At 32.8% G+C, this 19,663-nt stretch overlaps 1 protein-coding gene across 1 annotated transcript; it reads right to left on the bottom strand.

Moving 5' to 3' along the window:
- Positions 1-17,646: 17,646 nt before the first annotated feature.
- Positions 17,647-19,245, bottom strand: LOC136087137 (zinc finger MYM-type protein 1-like). Its single transcript, XM_065809642.1, has one exon. The coding sequence runs from the start codon at positions 19,243-19,245 to the stop codon at positions 17,647-17,649; it is 1,599 nt and encodes a 532-aa protein (XP_065665714.1).
- Between the last annotated feature and the right edge of the window lie 418 nt (positions 19,246-19,663).

The raw sequence follows: 19,663 nt of genomic DNA, 5'->3' as shown, positions 1-19,663 counted from the left end.
ATGTTAAATGCACAGTTTTATATAATTTTGATAAAAACGCATTTTTTTTTAAAAATGTGCGTTTTTATCAAAACAGCTAAAGATTACTATTTACACTGAGGTAAAAAAAATTCAAAAATATTTATTGGCGTTTTAGTGAATGATTAGGAGAAAGCTTAGTAATTAGCTTAGTTAATCATATTTAACAATATACACTAACGAAAAGTTAAGCCAAGCTGTCTATCCACACATAACATTACAACAACAATCTTACACGATGACAAACAATAGCATCACTGGTGTAGGCAGTATTTTTGTTTCAGGTATATTTAAAAACTGTTGATAAATTTAACTTTAGTATTTTCTAAAAAGGTTTCAGGGTTAGAAAAAGAAATCTTTTTAAAACATTTGTGCTTAAGCTTTACAACATCCATTTATTGCAAAATATTTTAGTTTGACGAGCATGAACACACTTAAGTTTCAAAGTGCTATTTGAAACATCAAAAAAATCCTGGCTACTTAATACACATAGTATAAAATACTTGTTAGTACACACAACACAGAATAATATTGTCATGCTTCCATGATAATTCAAGAGGCTAGACAACACAACGTAGCTCTATACTTGCAAAACTGCTTGACACTAAACGGTGCCAATTAACTTCACAATTTAGTAACACCGCTTGGCATTAAGGGCCAAGTAACGCAACTAATTAGTAACACGGCTTGTTTGGCAAGGATCACAATCTTACATTACCCGTTGCCAATTAACACCATTTTTTACATGAAAAAAACTTAATATAAACTTATATAAACTTAAGCACATAAACTAACATAATAAACAAACTAACAAAATATAAACACACGCATATAACACAAACATTTATACTCATATAGCAAAAACAAACATACAAAAAATTAAAAACACATTAACATTAGAGACCAGTGATTTTTAACTTATTTTGGAAATTGAAATTACTTTTAGCGGCGTACCTTCATTAGACTACATAAACATTATATGCAAAATATAAAAGCTTCAGGTATTACGGATTCTAACTTATTCGGACTTGTATTTATCAAATGTTATCATTAAAAGTATTAACTTTAGTAGGTAGGGCAATAAATACTTGAAAGGGATATTGGGCACAAAACTTTTAATTAATGTATTGCTAATATGAACCAAAAATATTAAAAAAATATTTTTATTTTTTAAGGTGTGTTTAAGGGTGTTAGCAGGGTGTCAGAAAACAATTATATCATAATTTAAACTAGCGGTTTTCAATAAACATTAGCCGTTAACTGAAAAACGGATTTAAACATTAATAACACTGTTGTTATACTAAAGTGCTATAACTTAGCACTATTTATCAGGGTATATTCTAAATTACGGGAGCAAAAGAAAAAAATTATTACTATGGGTGGCGACTAAATAGCGTGTCAGGTGTTTACAATACTTCCCTCCCCCTCACCCATAAAAACAACATTTTATTATGCTTATTTGGATTAAGTGCACATTTTGTTTTAAGTAAACTACTAAATATATTAAAATTTTAATGCTAAACCAAATCGATATCAATATCAAAAAAATATAGTAACAACTACAACACATCTTTTTTTGTTTTAAAAATTTTACGCTTGTTTCGACTTTTGCATTTCGCTAGAATAATAGCATTTCTTTTCTTGAGGTTTTCCGCTAGCTACAGAAGTCAGTTTCACTGCTCTTTCAACTGATTGTGAGTGGCACAAAAAAGTTGAGAGCCTCTCCTCGATTAGGAATCATCTTTAAAAGCTCCTCATTTGATATATTTTCAACACAAAGGGGCTCAAAACAGTCTATATCATACAAATTTATTAATTTTTACCAGTTTTTGCATTTGAAATCAATAATTGCAATAGAACTATCCCTAATACCATTTTTTAATCCATTTTTAGGTTCCTTGATAGATGTTTTTCTTGCTTCTAAAATTTTTATAACAGCAATTGTTCTATCATCTTGTTTTTCAGAATAAAGTAGATCAGCAATAAAATTCTCAGGTTGGATAAAAAAAGAGTTTCTATAAATAATATGCAATGTAATATCTTAAACTTCAGTATCCAGCTTCAAAATTCGCTGAATAAATTGGAAAGTTAGTTTAGGTCCCTCGGTGAAACTCTTTGACTTTTTGATATTGAACCACATTGGAGTATATACTGTTTGAATATATTCAACAAAGATTTTAAGCTTTCTACTGCGATTGATTGTTCTTGTGTATAGTGCCATTATCCGCACTGCTGTTGTCAGCCACCTTGCATGACAAATAGAGCCTATAATTTTAATCTTTCAAATATAAAAATTGATTATTTTTAGACCTTAAATAGTTAATTATATAGCTTTTTAATAAATACACATATACATAAACTTCTAACAAACTAAATAATAGAAAAAATATCAAGAACAAATAATTAACAAAACTACACACCTATTTTTTTCAGATACTTTTCGTTTGAAAACACTCTAGAAATTCCAATACTGTATTCTAGTAGCATTCTTTGATCCTTAGTGAGTTCTTTAATAACAGATGGAGGATATTTAATGTCTGTCTCAACTTGTATGAAGTCAACAGTTAAGTTTAAATGAAATGGATCTGTCAAACATTTTCCGACTGGTCCTTTAAATTATTAGTATTATTATTTAATCAAATATACTTATATCATAAAAAATATTTTATTAAAAATACTAATTTATAATAAAATACATTAGAATAAAGTAAAGTAACGCAGCAATAAAAATGTGATAAATAATGTTACTATTAATATGATCACAAACAAGAACGTAAAATAGTGTTTTAAAATTTATTAAATGAATAATTATTTGGGTGATTGGAAGAACCATCAAGTTTAGAAATGACTTAGAAAATGACTTAGAAATGATTTAGAAACTCTTTAACATGTAGAAGACAGCCAACTAAATGAATTCTTCTTTGCAACATTCTCTCAAGACAAGCTGCTAAACCATAAATATAAAACTTAACTGAAGATTTACATAATTTTAGATATATAACTTTTTTGACATTTCAGACAGGTGTTTTGAAAAAAAAACAACCTGTATTAACATTTGTATTGTCCAAATTATTGCCTTGATACTTTCATCGCTTTTAAACTCCTTGAGAACATCACAGGTAAGTTCAGCAAGATCTTTTCCTTTTTCTTTAGGTACATCTATGTGCTTTAGGTACTGACCTTGCAACTTGCCTTGATTCAAATAAAATATATTTTAGTGAAAAAAAAAATTACAAAAAAAATCATAACTAAAGAGATACCATTGGCCTTTACCTGATTCAATTGTAAATGTCAAGTGGTTTACAGTGCTGGTAGATTTATAAAGTTTTATTTCACCATCAATATCTCTCTCTCCATAAACCAATGAGTTTTTTTATTACGTTTACTATTCAAACCAATTGTCTTTATATTTGAAATCTTAGATTGTTCAAAACTAGCATGCGAACACACTCGTTCTTTCTCTCTCTTCATTTTACTTGGATCAATAACCTCATTTAGATGGAGACGACCAATATCTTGAAGTAGAGCATTAGCTATAGCGGCCCCTGCTTCATCTGATATTCCATATCTAATTATCTCTAATGAAAATTTGGGATTGTGGGTAGTGTTATAGTGCTTAGATCTAGTGTGACTTAATTTATATATCGTTAATAGAAACCATCCCACCGACCACGTGGGATCCCACGTGGTCGGTGGGATGGTTTCTATTAACGATATATAAATATAATATCTCATAGTTATATAAGGTTGGTGGTGGTGGGTTGGATGGTAAAGAATTTATAAATGTTTCGTATTATTGGCTTTAATGTAATCCTTTCCTATATAAGGTCTTTGGTATTTTTTTAGTCAGATATGTTTTTAATGTTGCTTGCGTTAGTGTCTTTTACTCACTGTGATTGGTGTGGTAAAACTGCATGCTATAGTTTATATAATGATTGTATTGATCATAATTTATTTGCTTGTGATATTTGGAATATTTGTGGATGCAAGGATACTATTCAGCTTACAGATGGCCGACGATTATTACTTTCCAATTCCTCCAAATTTCACCCCCAATGCACCTCAGTTTAAACAAAACAAGGTTAATCCTAAACAGTCTTTACAGGTTGCACCTGGTTGGGATAAACAAATATTTGGCGTTAACGAAAAGAATTTTAAAGATCAGAAATCTGCTCGCATTGCTGAATCTGTTGTAACTGGATTAACCGGGGCATTAAATCCTAAAACTGTTGTTAACGTTGCTAAAACTGTTAAAGCTGTTGCTGGTTTAGCTAAGAAAACTGTTCCTTATATGAAAATGCCTAATGTTAGGAAGATTCTTAAAAATGCTATATTGCCTAAAAACAACATTAGTCGTACTGAATATATCGCTTTAAAGGAAATGGGCAAAACCCGTCCTACTAATATATTTGAGGATATGTTATATTCTGATTCTGATTGGTCGCGTAGTACTTCTTTTAATTCAAGCAGTATTTATTCCAATTCTACGCAATCTGTTAACGTTACTGACATATCTACTGCCTCGGAAAGCTTAGAAGGATGGAATTATGATCCAGATTATCAGCCTGTTCCATCGGAAGATTTGCCTGATTATATGCGTCTTGAACCTGGGACTGTTAATATTTATGACCCCAAGGAGATACCATATATTAAAGAGGCGAAAATTGCTAAGAAGTTATTTAAACATAATTTTGAGCCATACCAATTTTCATAAATTTTATGACGAATTACCAAAGTTTGCCTCTCCGTGGAGTGTTTTGAAGGAGAGTAGCTCTATATTAGATAAAGTGTGGGGAAATTATTCATTTGATGTAGCAGCTGCTTATGGTGCGTACAAGCCGAAGAGTAATTCATTCATCCAAAAGGAAGAAACGGTTGGGCGCAACGCGGAAGTCACGTAATTATTGGCGGAACAGCCTCCCAATTGGAAAGTGGGCGCATCGCCCGATTTCGTTATCGAAAGAGGATTTGATTGTAGTAAAGGATTTTACGATGAATTTTGTGTTGAGCAAAATATATATTGGTATTGTGATTGTACTAACGATACTGTTCAGAATGTTTATTATTTTCCTGTTGATTATCCTAATCTGTGGACTAACATTGACCAATACTGGATGACCTCTGGTGGTATATTTTATGTTGACAAATCAGTTGAATGCGAAGTTATGGGTGTACGTGTTGAGAACCAGCTTAAGACCACTCAGAATTCGTCCGTTTCTCTGGAAATGTCTAATATTGGCCTTAGGTTTTTTGATGTTGAGGGCGATCAAATGATTTCTGATGTTATATATCCCCTAGCCGATGCTGACGATATTATTAAAATATTTAATTTAAAGTTGTCATCTGCCGATAAGAAACCTTCTCCTTTACCTACTATTAAGTTATTGGAGAATTCGTTATTTTTTGATAGTGCCGACGGTAAGCCTGTTCAAACCAGATTTGGTAATGTTATTAGTACTAAAGATCCGCGGTTTATTGAACGCAATAATGTTGCTGAGAAAGTTATTCATAAAGTTGTTTAATATAATGATATTGGTTTACGTAAGCCTATGAAGCTTCTTCTTAATGACCCTTATTCTGCTGTTAAATTTAAATTCAGTGACACTTCACTTGACAGAGGTGGTCAGTTTATTGATACTAATACTAGTATAGAACGCCAGAAAGCTAATGGGTTTTTCGATGAGAAATGGAACGTTATTAATACTTATCCTTGCGATTATCGCATGGGTCATGTTCATATGCCTAATTTTGGTATTAAAAATCTTATTGGTCGTGCTATTACATCTCAAGATGATTTGGCTCGTAAAGATGTTCGTTATCCTGTTCAAATTGATCGTTGGTACACTCAACGAGAGGGTATTCCTGTTGAATCTTATAATACTGGAAATATGCATTCTATATATAACCCTATTACACCTTATTGTTCTGATTCTAAAGAACCTTATAATATTGAACAAAGTTTTGACGTGTTTTTTCAACCTTATGCCGAATTTGATCATTCTTCCATCTTGTTTAAAAATCGAGAAAATTATGACATCAGGGTCAGGGTTAGGGTTAGGGTTAGGGTTAGGCTGGCGATAAAATGGTTGAAACTACTTATAATACTTATTGAAATAATTTGCCTACTGTTATGCCTTTTAGTGGTAACAAATGTTGTAAGCGCTTATATTTTTGTATTGATCCTGCCTATATTGGAAAAGATGTTATGCCTACTACTGTTGGTGGTCGTTTAAGATTGAAACACCGTATTCAGATATTTGATAAAGATTGGGCATACGATCAAACTCGTGTTTACCCTGTTAACCCACTATATAAACGTCCAAAGATTAAACAGTCTAGGTTTGGTAAAGATGCTATGTATTCTACTGTTACTATGGCTAATCCTTTTGTTAAGGGTAATCCTAAAATAACATTTTTGAACAGTTATCAGAAAATATTTTATTCTTCGTTTTCTACTATGTTTGTTAGTTTGGCGCCTTTAACCGACGAAGAGGAACCCGCAGAAAAGAAAATAAAGTTGTAAATTGTGTTATTAATATATTTAAAGTGATACATAATCTTTGAATTTGTCTAAAACTCCCTCGTCCGTTGTTTGTTTTTCATGTCGTAGTACCGATAGCAGGTATAACAATTCTAGGCCGCACTTGCTAAGTGCATCAAGTTCAGGCTGTGTTATTATGTTTAAAAGCGGTGTCCCTAGATATAATATCGTGCATCTATTTTCAAATGCTTGATATTCACTAGGATGCCACTTTAAAATGTCGTACTTGCTTGATGCGTTCATCGTTATCAACGTTGGATGTGCGTCAATTGGCATGGCGTCCTTGTACTTCACATCCGTTGTTAAAGTCTTTGAACCCTCTAGCAATTGCTTCATCATTTGAATTACTCCTAGGTGTTCAAACACCATTTCGTCACATCTGTAGGCTAGACAATTACTTAGACTTTGTAAGAGGAATGGCGATGGATTGGGTCCTGTGGGACAGTTAAAGTAACCTATTTCATGTGGTAGATATTCTGAATATAGTAAATTGGCTAGGAAAGTCTTTCCTGAATCACTTGGTCCGCATAGTATTAAACCTCTTTTGTTGTTATTCAGGTTGAATATAAAATTGCAAAGTAATTGTCGTAATCTATAGGTGGACATACCATTTTGTAACGACACGTTTGTTAAGAAGAACATTAATGCTCCTAGTTTGGACGTATCGTTACAAATTGATATTCTAGGGGTTAAAACATCAGTATTCCTATATTGTAAGTATACCTGTCGGAAGATTGTTTTTTTTATTGTCTCCATGTCTGTTAGGTCAACCGTAAATTCTAGTGCTCGTAACTCAGGAGATTTAGACAATTCATCGTCGTACTGTGCATTCATTATTTTGTTATCAAATAAATAGTTCGCATAAGTTTTTTTGTGTTTCTGTCGTTGTGATTCTCTTGTTTGTATTTGTCGCTGTTCATCTTTCACATTACAAAGTTAAATACTATGTGTGCCATTACATAATTAATCACGCTCCAACACGTATCTAATCGTGTTCTTGACGTGACCAGAGGAAGTAGCGTTGATAACCTTAATTCTTTCTTTACAGATTCGGCATTGGTGACCGTATCTTTTTTGATGGATGTCGTTGCATCCTGGACAACCATATCTCCGTGCTCTATAATATGCTCTTCTGATTGCGATTTGCTCTGCTTCGCTCGATCTGTCATTTTTGTCGATACTATAAACGGCCAATATGGCGTGCGTGTGTCGCTGCCCATGAAACTCAGATTCTTTCCCATCGAAGTGGACACATTTCGTATGTGTTTTTGTGCACAACATGAGGCGGTCACACTTTTCGGTGTTGTGGTTATACCAAACAGATTCTGTTGGTTCCCCTGAATACATCACATGGAATATATCAAACCCTCTCTTAAGCGATTTATTAAAAGCAAGCAATTCCTAAATATTATTTATTTCGTTTAATACTCTCACATAACATTTTACAAAGGAATAATTTTAATATATCGTCAGAATTTATTACACTTACTGAGTTATCTAATTCTAGTTCCTTGCATCTATCGGTTCTTGTAACATTGTCGCAGCATCCTCTTTCTTCCTCGACCTCTTCGTTTTCGAGTTCGTCGTCGCTTGATATTTCGACAATATTTTGGTGCTCTTTTCTAGTCTGTATTTCGATTTTAGTAGCGTTTTCGCATTCTTCATTGACAGAGCTAGTAGTTTCTTTTTCTGGAGTTTTATTTCGTTCACAGATAACGTTTCTAGATCCACTTGGAACGGTCTTAACTTCACTTGGTCCTTCAGTGCTTCCTGCAGTTGACCTTCTAATTTTAGGATCTTGGTCTCTGTCTTCAGGTAATCGATCTTCGCATCCATCAGTTGGTTTTGGTAGTAATGGGGTGTCTTCATACAATGCGAGCTCTCGGACAAGATCGTTATACTCGTATTCGTTACATCCTTGTTCTAGTTTGTTTTTAATGTATGAGATTTTTCCGTCGATAACTGCCTGCTGTTCTTCTGATCGTTATGCTCGCTGTTTACCGTTTGTAGCTTTTCGTTTTCGTTGTTGTACATTGGGCATTCTTCGTCCAAGGCGATTGAGAAAAGTAACTATTGTTGTTTTCTAGCTGTTCGCTTATATATTCTAATTCTTGTAATGACATTTTAGTTTCACACGAAACGCTTATTATTTATATTTTTGCGTTGTCATGGCAAATAATAGAGAATAAACAAAAAGATTATCCATAGATTATCCGTCTGTTCACTCACCCCTTAATATTACGAAACATTTATAAATTCTTCTACAGCCGACCAACCAACCAACCCTCGACACACCCCCTCCCCGCCCGCTATGAGATCTCATAGTGGGCGGAGTGGGTGTGTGTCGAGATGTGTGAATAGACGGAAGGAAGTTTCACGCTACAAAAAAATAATAATAATAAAGAAATCGAAAGAAATAATAATAACGAAGAAATTCAGAACAACACAAATTTTACATTTAAATGGATAACCATTTAAGAATTGATTTTTTACAACATTATACTTTAAAGAATTATTTATCGGTTATTTATTTTAAATATGCTGTAATTTCAATATAAATAATATATAGTTTGTATCGTACAATCAAAATTTACACACCACATTTTATTACCTAATCTGAATCCATGATTGTGTCAAACTCTATAATATAAACTTCTTCATCAGATGCTTATCATAAAGTCATCAATACCTCTTATTTGAAACCCTTTAGCACCAATTTTCTCCCTTTGGTCTTTTATATAGGAGCGCTCTTCTAAAGGAATCTAAATAATATTTTGTGGCTCTAAATACTATTTAAAAATAACTAGTGGAACACATAATTTTATATAAAAAATAAACTAATCAATCAAATAAAAATTTAATAAGTTAAGCAAAGTCCAGTTCAAAATTATTTTCAATTTTCATAAATTACTTTTTTACAGCCAACACAACTACAGTAAAGATGCACATCTGAGCAACCTAAGCATTTGATATTCCTGTCACAGGAAGGAGCTTCAAGCTTGCAGTTACATGTTAGCGAGTCAATCCGTTTATTTTTTTCCAATTACTTTTTGGTCAATTGTTTAATGTTATTTCCATTTCAAGAAATAACATTGTTAGAAGTTGTTAACATTGTTATTTCAAGAAATAACATTGTAAAATCTTAACAACTTAACAATCAAACTCATTTCAGTTAATAAAACTAATTTGGAATTACAATTGCACCAAACTTCTTTTTAAACTACAAAGTGTTCTTTCAATAATGACATTTTTGTCTTTAATGGCTTCTAAATCTCTCAGTTTGTAGAAAAATCTTACTGCATCGCCATAAGTTGCTAGGTCTGTAATAGGAATCGGAAGGACCACCGTCATATAAATTGCACCATCTAGTTCTTCTTACAGGAGGCCCTATTGTATTATTGTAATGAATTTAGATCGTTTGATAATATAGGTATTACATATATATATTTATATACATATATATATATATAAATATATATATATATATATATATATATATATATAAATATATATATATATATTATAGATTCAGTAACTCTTTAACACCAATAGCAGTAAGTAAAACGCTTCCGCAGGCTTTGATTTACTATTTTGTTTTGGTTTGTTTACATTTTTTTAACGCCGAATGTCATAATATATTCAATAAAAATGACGACATTTAGGCAATGTTTTAAGTCAAAATTTTAACACTTATTTTTAAAACAAGATAGGTTCTAGTTAACTTAAGAATTTTTTATTTTTGAGTTTAAACCTTATTTTGTTTTAAATAATCTATTCCAGCTTGAAGCAAACTAATACCAAAAATTACTGGTGTCTGAATAACATAGTTGTCAAAATTGGAAATTAAAAGCATTCGTAAATACAACGTTGTTTTTGTAATATTTGTTGAATGACTTACCTTATAACGCATGTTTATTACCTTAGAAAAACAAACTATTATACGATTTTGTTCTTGAACATGCAACTTATAGTTGGCCGTGTAAAAAGCAAGGTTTTTTTGATATAAACACCTACTTTATTAAATGTTTGATCTTTACTTTTATTTATGGTCATTGAGTATACTAACCTAACTGGAAATTGACGGCGTTTAAGTGTAAAAGGTTAAATTTGAATCTGATGGAGCTAATTAAACTCTAGAAACAAATATTCTGTTACCAGCCGATACGCCTGTTAGATCCTCACCATCAATGTCATTGTTGTGTAGTGCATGCACTATTAAACGGTTTCCATTACAAAGTCCACCTTCAAGATCTTAATTTCCAAACAGCATTATAATAGTACCGATTTTCAATTTTAGGCAATGAAAAGGCATAGCTAATGTAGTTAAAATATTTAAAAACTCAACTGGAAAGTTATTAGTTGTAATATGATCATCACTGAACTTAAATATGTTCTAAAATCATCCGGTAAACAATGAAGGACTTCTTCATTTACTGCCAATAAAATAACATTTAATGGCGTTAAAATAATACGTTTTGCATAATCAGATTCCTCCATAAAAAATCTTTTTCACAATCGATTCATTATCACAGAGAAAGCACTGCTCAGGTATTTCAAAACACCCTCGCCATAGGATCTTCAAGCTTGACAAGTAATGTTCCACTTCCAAGCTGTAAAAGTCATCGAGAAAATTCTTCTGCTTCTATATGAAGCCTCATATTTACAGTTAATGAGACCTTTGCACATATTGTCAATGTTCAGAACATTTTATACATGATTCTATAACTTTTGCTGGTCAACCTCTCCAGTGCCGTGGCGTGGTACATTTGGGCCCCCCCCCAAATCATTTTTTTAGGCCCTATTTTTGTGGCATCACATTACAGGATATATATGCGTCACATTTTTTCTAAAGGCTAAAAACATCAAAAATAAGACATATAAGTATAGACAAACGTATATGTACGGATAATTATCAGAATAATGTTTGTTATATTATATTGGTAATACTTCAAAACCTGTAATAAATCACATATTCACAATTGTCACAGAAATGACTTGTGGCAAACTTTCATACTTGCAAATTTGTTGATTATCTCCTCATAATTTAATTTTCTTGCCACATCGTTCTCAATTGACAGCATCGCCAGAGAAGACAAGCGGTCATCAACCATTGTTGACCTATAAAAAGTGAAAAGAAATGCATAGAGCTACATCTATTATGTATAAAGTAACAAGATTAAATATACTGACCTATGAAAAGTCTTAATCAATTTTAGCTTGCTGAAGCTACGTTCAGCACTTGCGACAATTACTGGTGAGGTAAGGATTATGCGTAACACAATGGCAAGATTTGGATAAGTTTCTTGCAGCTCTTCTTTATAAATGTAATTAAGAAAATCATGTGCAGATTTCATGTGAGTACTTTCTTTCTCCTGTACCACTATGACAAATCGTTTTAATTCCATTTCCAGATCATCCGAATCTATATCGCCAAGCTTTGCTTGCAAATTTTTGCGATATAAAGACAAAGAATTTTCTTTACAGATTTGAATAAGATTCTCAGAACGGTATAGGAAGTCATAGAGCTCTGTGATACTACTGACTTGTTCAAAACGCTCCTTTACTGATCCCATTGACATATCAAGGAGTGGTAAAAAGAAATCAACTTTAAACTTCTGTTCTAATTGGATGGTGTGAGCTTCATCGGCACACTCGTATGAATGAATCATCTTTTTTTGTCGGGAACGCACTTCTGGAAAAATTTTTGCAATGTCCAACACTTCTGCGATTTCTGATGCTTTCATGTGTGCGTCTGAAAATCCAGTTTCACGATATTGCTGAAGAAATGTATATGTGGCCTTTATTTCACTATCCAAGACATCAAGGGAAGTTGTAGAGGACTGCAGAAGCTTACTTGATTTGTTAATTTGGTATAAAACGTCATACCAAATAACGATTGACAATATGAATGGCCATGTCATCATATATTCCATCAGCGAACATACTTCTGTAGCTGTTGCGCCATCTCTCTTCTCTAGAGCATACACTTCCAATTTTTCTAATGCCTCTAATATCTCTTTCAGGTGATAGCGAAGAGGTTTCACACAGTTTATTCTACTTTCCCATCTGGTATCGGATTGAGGCTTGACAGAAATGGGTATACATGACTTTAAAATATGCCATCGAGCAGGAGATGATGAAAAGAGTGTATACAATCTTGAAAGAACTCCGAAAAAAGTAATTGCACTGTTGGATGACTTTGCACCGTCAACAATGACTAGATTAAGTGAATGGTTTGCACACGGAACATATAGAGCTTTGGGATTCATTTGAAGAAGCCTAGCTTGAACACCCTTTGCCTTTCCTTTCATGTTAGCACCGTTATCATAGGATTGGCCTCGACAGTCAAGAATATTTAATTCCCACTTTTTTGTCTGATCTAGAAAGGCATCCAAAAGCCCTTTTCCAGTGGTATCATCTACCTTGAGATATCCAAAGAAATTTTCAGAAATGTTGATACCTGTCCCAGGAATGCAAACTACTGATCGTAGGATTATGCTCATTTGTTCTTTATGTGAAACGTCTGGCGTACAATCCAAAATAATGGAAAAATATTTCGCTTTCTTTACTTTGGAAAGGTTTTCGGCTTCAATCTCCTTGGCTAACAATTCAATCAACTCATTCTGGGTATCATTGCTCAAATAATGTTCATTAGTTTCTTTCTTCTGAATCCGACGTAAAAGTTCATCGAGCACACTATCATACTTCGCCATCAATTCAAACAACCCAAGAAAGTTTCCATTGTTCTTGGAACCAATGACCTCTTGTGAACCACGGAATCCAAGATTCCTCGCAGAAAGAAATAGAGTGATGTCTAGTAATCGTTCCAATACTGCTCTCCAAAATTTTCGCTCTTTTTGAAGCAACTTGTATTGATGCTCATCAATGGTTGTTTGATTCATTATGCCTGCAATGTTGAATTTGGTAAAATATATAAATATTTATTATATTTAATGACAAAAATTTTTTTAAAACAGTTTACCTTTTCGTAATGTCATCCACTGTTCAAAGCACCTGAGATGTGTACTTCCTGTTTCATGATCATTCAGTTTTTTGGATAAACCTTCCCATGTGTTCATCCCTTGTCGGAATGGTGAATCTGATATACCAAAAAGTTTGCAACAGAAGCAAAAAACTTTATTACTTTTCATAGAATACACAAGCCATGACCGTACAATAGTTTCTCCATTCTTCATCTGTCGTTTATAATAAGTCACTGAAAATCGTCGTCTTTCTTGATTGTGTGGAAAATCTATCTCAATTTGCTTTACACCACGTTCAACAATGTCACACCTCTGTGCATCAGAAACATTTTCTGGCCAATCAGAAGGATCATCACTGAGAAAAAGAAGTGGCAGTGTTGTGGCAGTTGGTATACACTCACAGATTGCCATATTAGAGTCTCCTTCAGCAGACAAACCAAAACAAGAAACAGAATCATTTTCTGCATTGGCTGTAACATCATTATTGGTTTCTGTTATTGCTACTGATTCACCATCAGCTTGAACTGCTGGTTTCAAAAATTGTGTAAGTTTGGGGTACTTAGTTATTACTTCCCTGGCTGCAGCTGCTTCTCTTCTCTTAGCTGCACCACTTTTCACTTTCTTCATTCCAATAATTAATACCTAAAAATAGAACAGATAGTTTATAAAATTTACTTTTAGGTCCTACTATAGTACTATACCTATTTAATTTATACAAATAAATTAAATGAAAAATAATAATGTCTCCTAAAAATAATAAACTTACCGGCTCAGCTGATTCAGCCACGCTCACTACGAATTTTGAATAATGACGATTGCGTTTCGGTTTAACCAACTACACACACATCATACAGTCAAATGAAGCAACTGACACGCAGAAATCAATATTTCAAATCGTATTTCAACTCACAATTTTTTATTACTATTCTAGAAAGTTATTAAAAAAATTAAAGAAAATACTTTTTAAAATATTATAAAATTTTAAAATGTTGTATTGCTGACGGCCCACCGGGAAATATCCCGGTGTGAAAACTCCATGTGAAATAGGAAAACTCATCTTTAAATAAACTGTTCATTATAATATAAATTTGTCAATCTAGTTTGTTTTATTTACATAATTTTTTGCATGCTATTTATGATATCATAATTTGTATTATAATTTTTATTGGTTTGTAACAATTCTATTTGTCGGTTAATATTTCTCTGTAATGTCTTCAAATTTTGATTTTATATTTATATCCAGAGTTTTAAATTGTTATTTAATCTTTTGAAAATGTAGTATGTTAACTACGAAACATGTCAAGATTAAAAAATTCCGTGTTTTTCATAAAAGTATGAGTAAAAATTTTAGAGTTAAGCTACTATATAGATACAGAAACTAAACAAGGATGTCCATTCTCATCAGTTGTTTTTTTTCACATTAAAATTGTCTTAGTAGCATTTATTTTATTTTATAGTTTGAATATAATTGATAATTATCTGTTAAAATAATAAAATGCCATAAAAAATTTTATCATTTTTTAAAAAACGGGCCCCTTATATCTCGTGGGCCCCCCCAAATGGGGGGTTTGGGGGGCCTTTGCCACGGCACTGAACCTCTCTTCACAAGTGAAAGTAATTGTCTAAAGTCTACACATATAAAAATAACTTTACTACCAAAGAAAACTTGTAATTACAAATATCTTGTAATAATTTATCAATGGCTCTCAAATCATATTTGAGTATCATAGATGCTTCATCAAGTAAATACAAACTTGTCTCAAGAATCTACCATGAACGGAGTTTAGAGTTACATTACATATACTAGTTTCTAAAATTGGAACAGGAAATTTGAATTAGCCATGTAACGTGCACCCATTTTTAAGAAGAGTTGCAGTTATTTCTTTCCATGCAGCTTAGTTCTAATAAGCCTGTTCCGCGTTTCAGCAATTAAGTAATTGTAAGTAAATGTTTTACCACAACCGGCAGGCCCATCCATAAAGAACAATCTTGAATGCTTATTTTTATTAGTTGGTTCCTTACTTGGTGCAGCAAGGATCGCATCAGCTATATTACGCTGATTACCAATCAATAGCGGATAACTCGGTTTGCTTCATCAAGAATCACCTGAACATTATAATTTTTTGAGATGTTATCTAAAAACTGATCTAAAGCAGGCAAATTTAATCAGCTAAGGTTTTACCACTCTGATTATTTATAGATTTAATTTCACGTATAGCTGTCTGTTCAGCAAGTACGGCCTTGAATGGTGTATGTAATCCTCCATTATATAATCTTTAAATATATTCCAAAGTTGCAAAGGATCATCAGGTTCACATAAAGTTAATATAATGGAAATCATGCCATTCTGCATAACCTCTTGGAAAAAAAATTGAATATATTATTGGATCTAGATTTGCAGACATATTTGAAATTGTTTTTAAGGGTTGACCTCGAGGATAAATAACAACTTCTCTAGATGGAGGTGGAGCACCATCATTTCCTACAAACACAATGGCAACTCCTCATGCGAAGGAATTGTATCGACGTCTATGGCGACCCTCAAGCAATGACATTTTGACAACAGAAATTGTTCGACTTTCTATAGCAGCTTGACGAATTTCTGCATCTTCAACTTCTGCCATGTTCATAAATACAAGTGCAATTGGGTTCTCCTGATTAATTAGAGTTTGCAAAAGTTCCATTAACTCGCGTATGCAACAATCAGTTTGCTTTATTCGAAAATTTAAATTAGTATTAGGATCAAAACATATAAATGACATTATGCAGGTGGAACACCTTGCTCAGATTACCAACACGATGCATAATTTCTCCACAAATCGTAAAACAGGGTGGACCACGATTTGATTGAGGATCTATTGTGGCTATAAGTGAAGGAAAAGATAGACAGGCATTATAATTTCGTATGTGCTTGAAAAATTTTTGATTCGAAGCACGATCAATATAGTTGCCTGCCATTAAATCAACCATCAGTGGTGGATAAGGTGAAATGGAATGTGAGATAACTTTTCCTGAATGGCAGCACAAAAAATATGTTTTATTTAAAAAAATTAATACCACAAACCAACAATTATGATTCATTTTTCCTAGATAACTACTCTCTATTAAAATGAATATTTCTTTCTATGCAATGCATTTCACGCCTAAACAGGCCTTTTCAGAGACTGAGTGAGGCCCGGGCCATTTACAAATTTTGAGGCCCTTACCATAAAATAACTGCCATTGCATAATAAATAAAAAAACAGCAAATTAGTAATAATTTTTACTTTAAAAATGCTTTTCTTGCTTTTGCTTTTGCAAATGCACTGACAACTGTTAAAAAATCGAGTTTTCTTGCAATATCACAGTTAATATTTAACATTGCAAGTCCATTCAAGCGTTCTTGTCCCATAGTTGAACTGTGATAGTTCTTTACTTGTTTCAACACATTGAAAGACCTTTCTCCTGAAGCCACTGAGACAGGCAAACTGATAAAAATTCGCAAAGCAATTGATATGTTAGGAAAAACACCAGACAGTCCAAGTTCTAATATTTCTTGAAACAATTCTTTTGGTTTGCAATCTGATGTAAAGTTTGTGAGTAAATTTGTTTCAAAAAGATTATCTCATCAGAAATATCAGACAGTATTTCCTTGTGGTACTTTTTTTGAAAGTTTGTTGTGGCACTGAGTAGTTCTTCATTGCTCATCTTGTTGAAGTGCCAAAGAAATCCAAAAATACTACAAATTTGTTGTAACTCAAATCGACGTTTAAGACCTGCTAGAATAGACCCGATTATTACATAAAATAAATTGATTTTATAGTGCTGTTCTGACTCAAATTGTGTTTTCAACTTTCGAGTGGTAGAAAATTCTGGTGAAATGTCAATATTCATTGCAATTAATTTTGACTCACTCAGAACAGCATCCCATTCTTCACGAATCTGTTGAATGCTGTCCATTAGATTTTTAATGTTTTCCATTTCAACATCTAGAGTTGCATTTCTTGCCTCAATTATAAGATTGGTTTGGTGAATCATTGTGAGGAGCTTCATCCATAAAGATGACATTACAATGCATTCAAATTTAGACAAATACATTTGAATGGACTGAAGTTCTGACTGAGCTTATACTGTGAGATTGAGAGGTTGCAGCTCTTTTAAAGCTGTTCTCAGTGAATTCAAGTGACGGTCAAATGGTTTTACTGCTTCAATCCTTGCTGACCATCGGGTCTTGGAAATACCATGTAGTGAAGCAGGTACATGTTGCTTGAGAATTTCCCACCTTTGTGGACTAGTGCTGAAGAAATTGTACATTTGCTGCACAATTCCAAAGTAAAGAATTGCTTCTTTGCATGATTCAGCATAGTCAACACCAACAAAGTTTAAAGTGTGATTTCCACAGCGGGCAAACATACAGTTTGGGTTTTCTTCTAGCAAAACTGCTTGCACACCTTTGTATTTTCCAGCCATGTTTGGACCATTGTCGTATGCCTGACCAGTACACAGTTTAAAATCTATGTTCAACAAAGTTAGAACGTGAAGAATCCTTGCTGCAATTTCTTTTCCAGTTTTTTTTGAGTAATCTTCAAAATAGAGAAACCGTTCTTCAATGGAAAATTTAGATCCATCAATTTTTATATAACGGATAATGAAAGTTGTTTGCTCCTTGTGAGAGCAGTCTGGTGTTGCATCAACAACAATTGAAAAATATTTGGTGTTTTGAATCTCTTCAATAATTTTGGTTTGAACAAAAGATCCACAGAGTTCAATAAATTCATTTTGAATCCGGGTGGACAGATAATGAACTTGTAAGCGCTTTTTGTTCAGTTGAGATTCATGGACCTTTTTCACATGCTCTGATAAAATTGGATCATATTTGCTGAGGAGCTCAATTATTCCGAGAAAGTTTCCATTGTCAGGGTCATAAATGTGTTGACTGGAACCAAATAAAGCAAGCCCACGTTCAGAAAGAAAAAGAATGACGTTCAAAAGGCGCTCAAGAAGTTTTGTCCAATTACTGGTTTCAATTGACAATTTTGTTATTAGTAAATTATCAATAGAACTTTTTCTGATGGCTGCTCTACTGGCTGATTTCCATTTGACATAGTTTTGTTTGTGTAATACAGACATTTCATGTGCTGGTATTCGGTCTTTCAACTTTCTCCAACCCCTGGTGATATTCCAACCTAACTGTTCTGAAAAGGTGGATACCTTGGAATCACTTTTGTTCAAAAGAAAGCAGGGTGCACAATAGAATGACTGTTGCACATCACTCCAGCAAAGCCAATCTCTTGTGCATATCTCACCATTTGGAAGAATTTTTGATCTCAGACGAGTAGGAAAGGCGTGATTATAAGAATCTCGTGGAATATTGTTTGAAATTAAAAAGTTTGTTCGGAAACTTTCTTGCATTTGAGTAATATTTCGTTTGTCAACAGTGCCAATGTCAGACACAATCAATTTTGATATATTAGAACAATCTGATTCACATTTTTGGTTGAAACTTTCTGCATACGAAATTTCAGAATCAGAGATGCAATTATCATTTGAGATGGCTTGCAAATTTGTTTTCCTCTGCTGACTGTTACTTTGGCGAATCAATGAATTTTCACAATTTGATTCCAAGCTTTCTAAATCTGTAATTCCAGATTCAGAGACACAAGTTGTATTTGAGATGTCTTGCACATTTGTATCTATCTGGGAATTTTTGTTTTGTTGTAACATTGATTTTTCAGAAGATGTAGTTCCGGATATTTCAATATTTGATTTACCGTGTGTTAGGTTGGCTTGATTGGTCAGTGACAGTGGTCTTAGAAATGATGTTATTGACTTTAATCTCTATTTCTTCTTCAATTTTTTGTCTTTTTTGCCTTTTGGATGCTCCACTTTTAAATTTTCTCTTCATGTTTAAATTTAGCAATAACATTAGTTTTAAAAGTCTTCGATCTTGCTGCAAACAACAATTATTAATGACTGATTTAAAATAAATATCAGAACAAACTTAATACAACACAAATAATTTAATTAAAATAATAATTATGTGTATTAATAATCAACTAATTAAGTATATTAAAATATTGTCTCAACATTGATTAAAATTTTATGTAATTGCTCATGTTATCACAATTTAATAAAAATATAT

The sequence above is a fragment of the Hydra vulgaris genome, chromosome 11, assembly GCF_038396675.1.
Source record: "Hydra vulgaris chromosome 11, alternate assembly HydraT2T_AEP".
NCBI classification, from domain to species: domain Eukaryota; kingdom Metazoa; phylum Cnidaria; class Hydrozoa; order Anthoathecata; family Hydridae; genus Hydra; species Hydra vulgaris.
The sequence above is the reverse complement of the archived record's forward strand: the minus strand, read 5'-3'. Positions and strand labels throughout refer to the sequence as shown.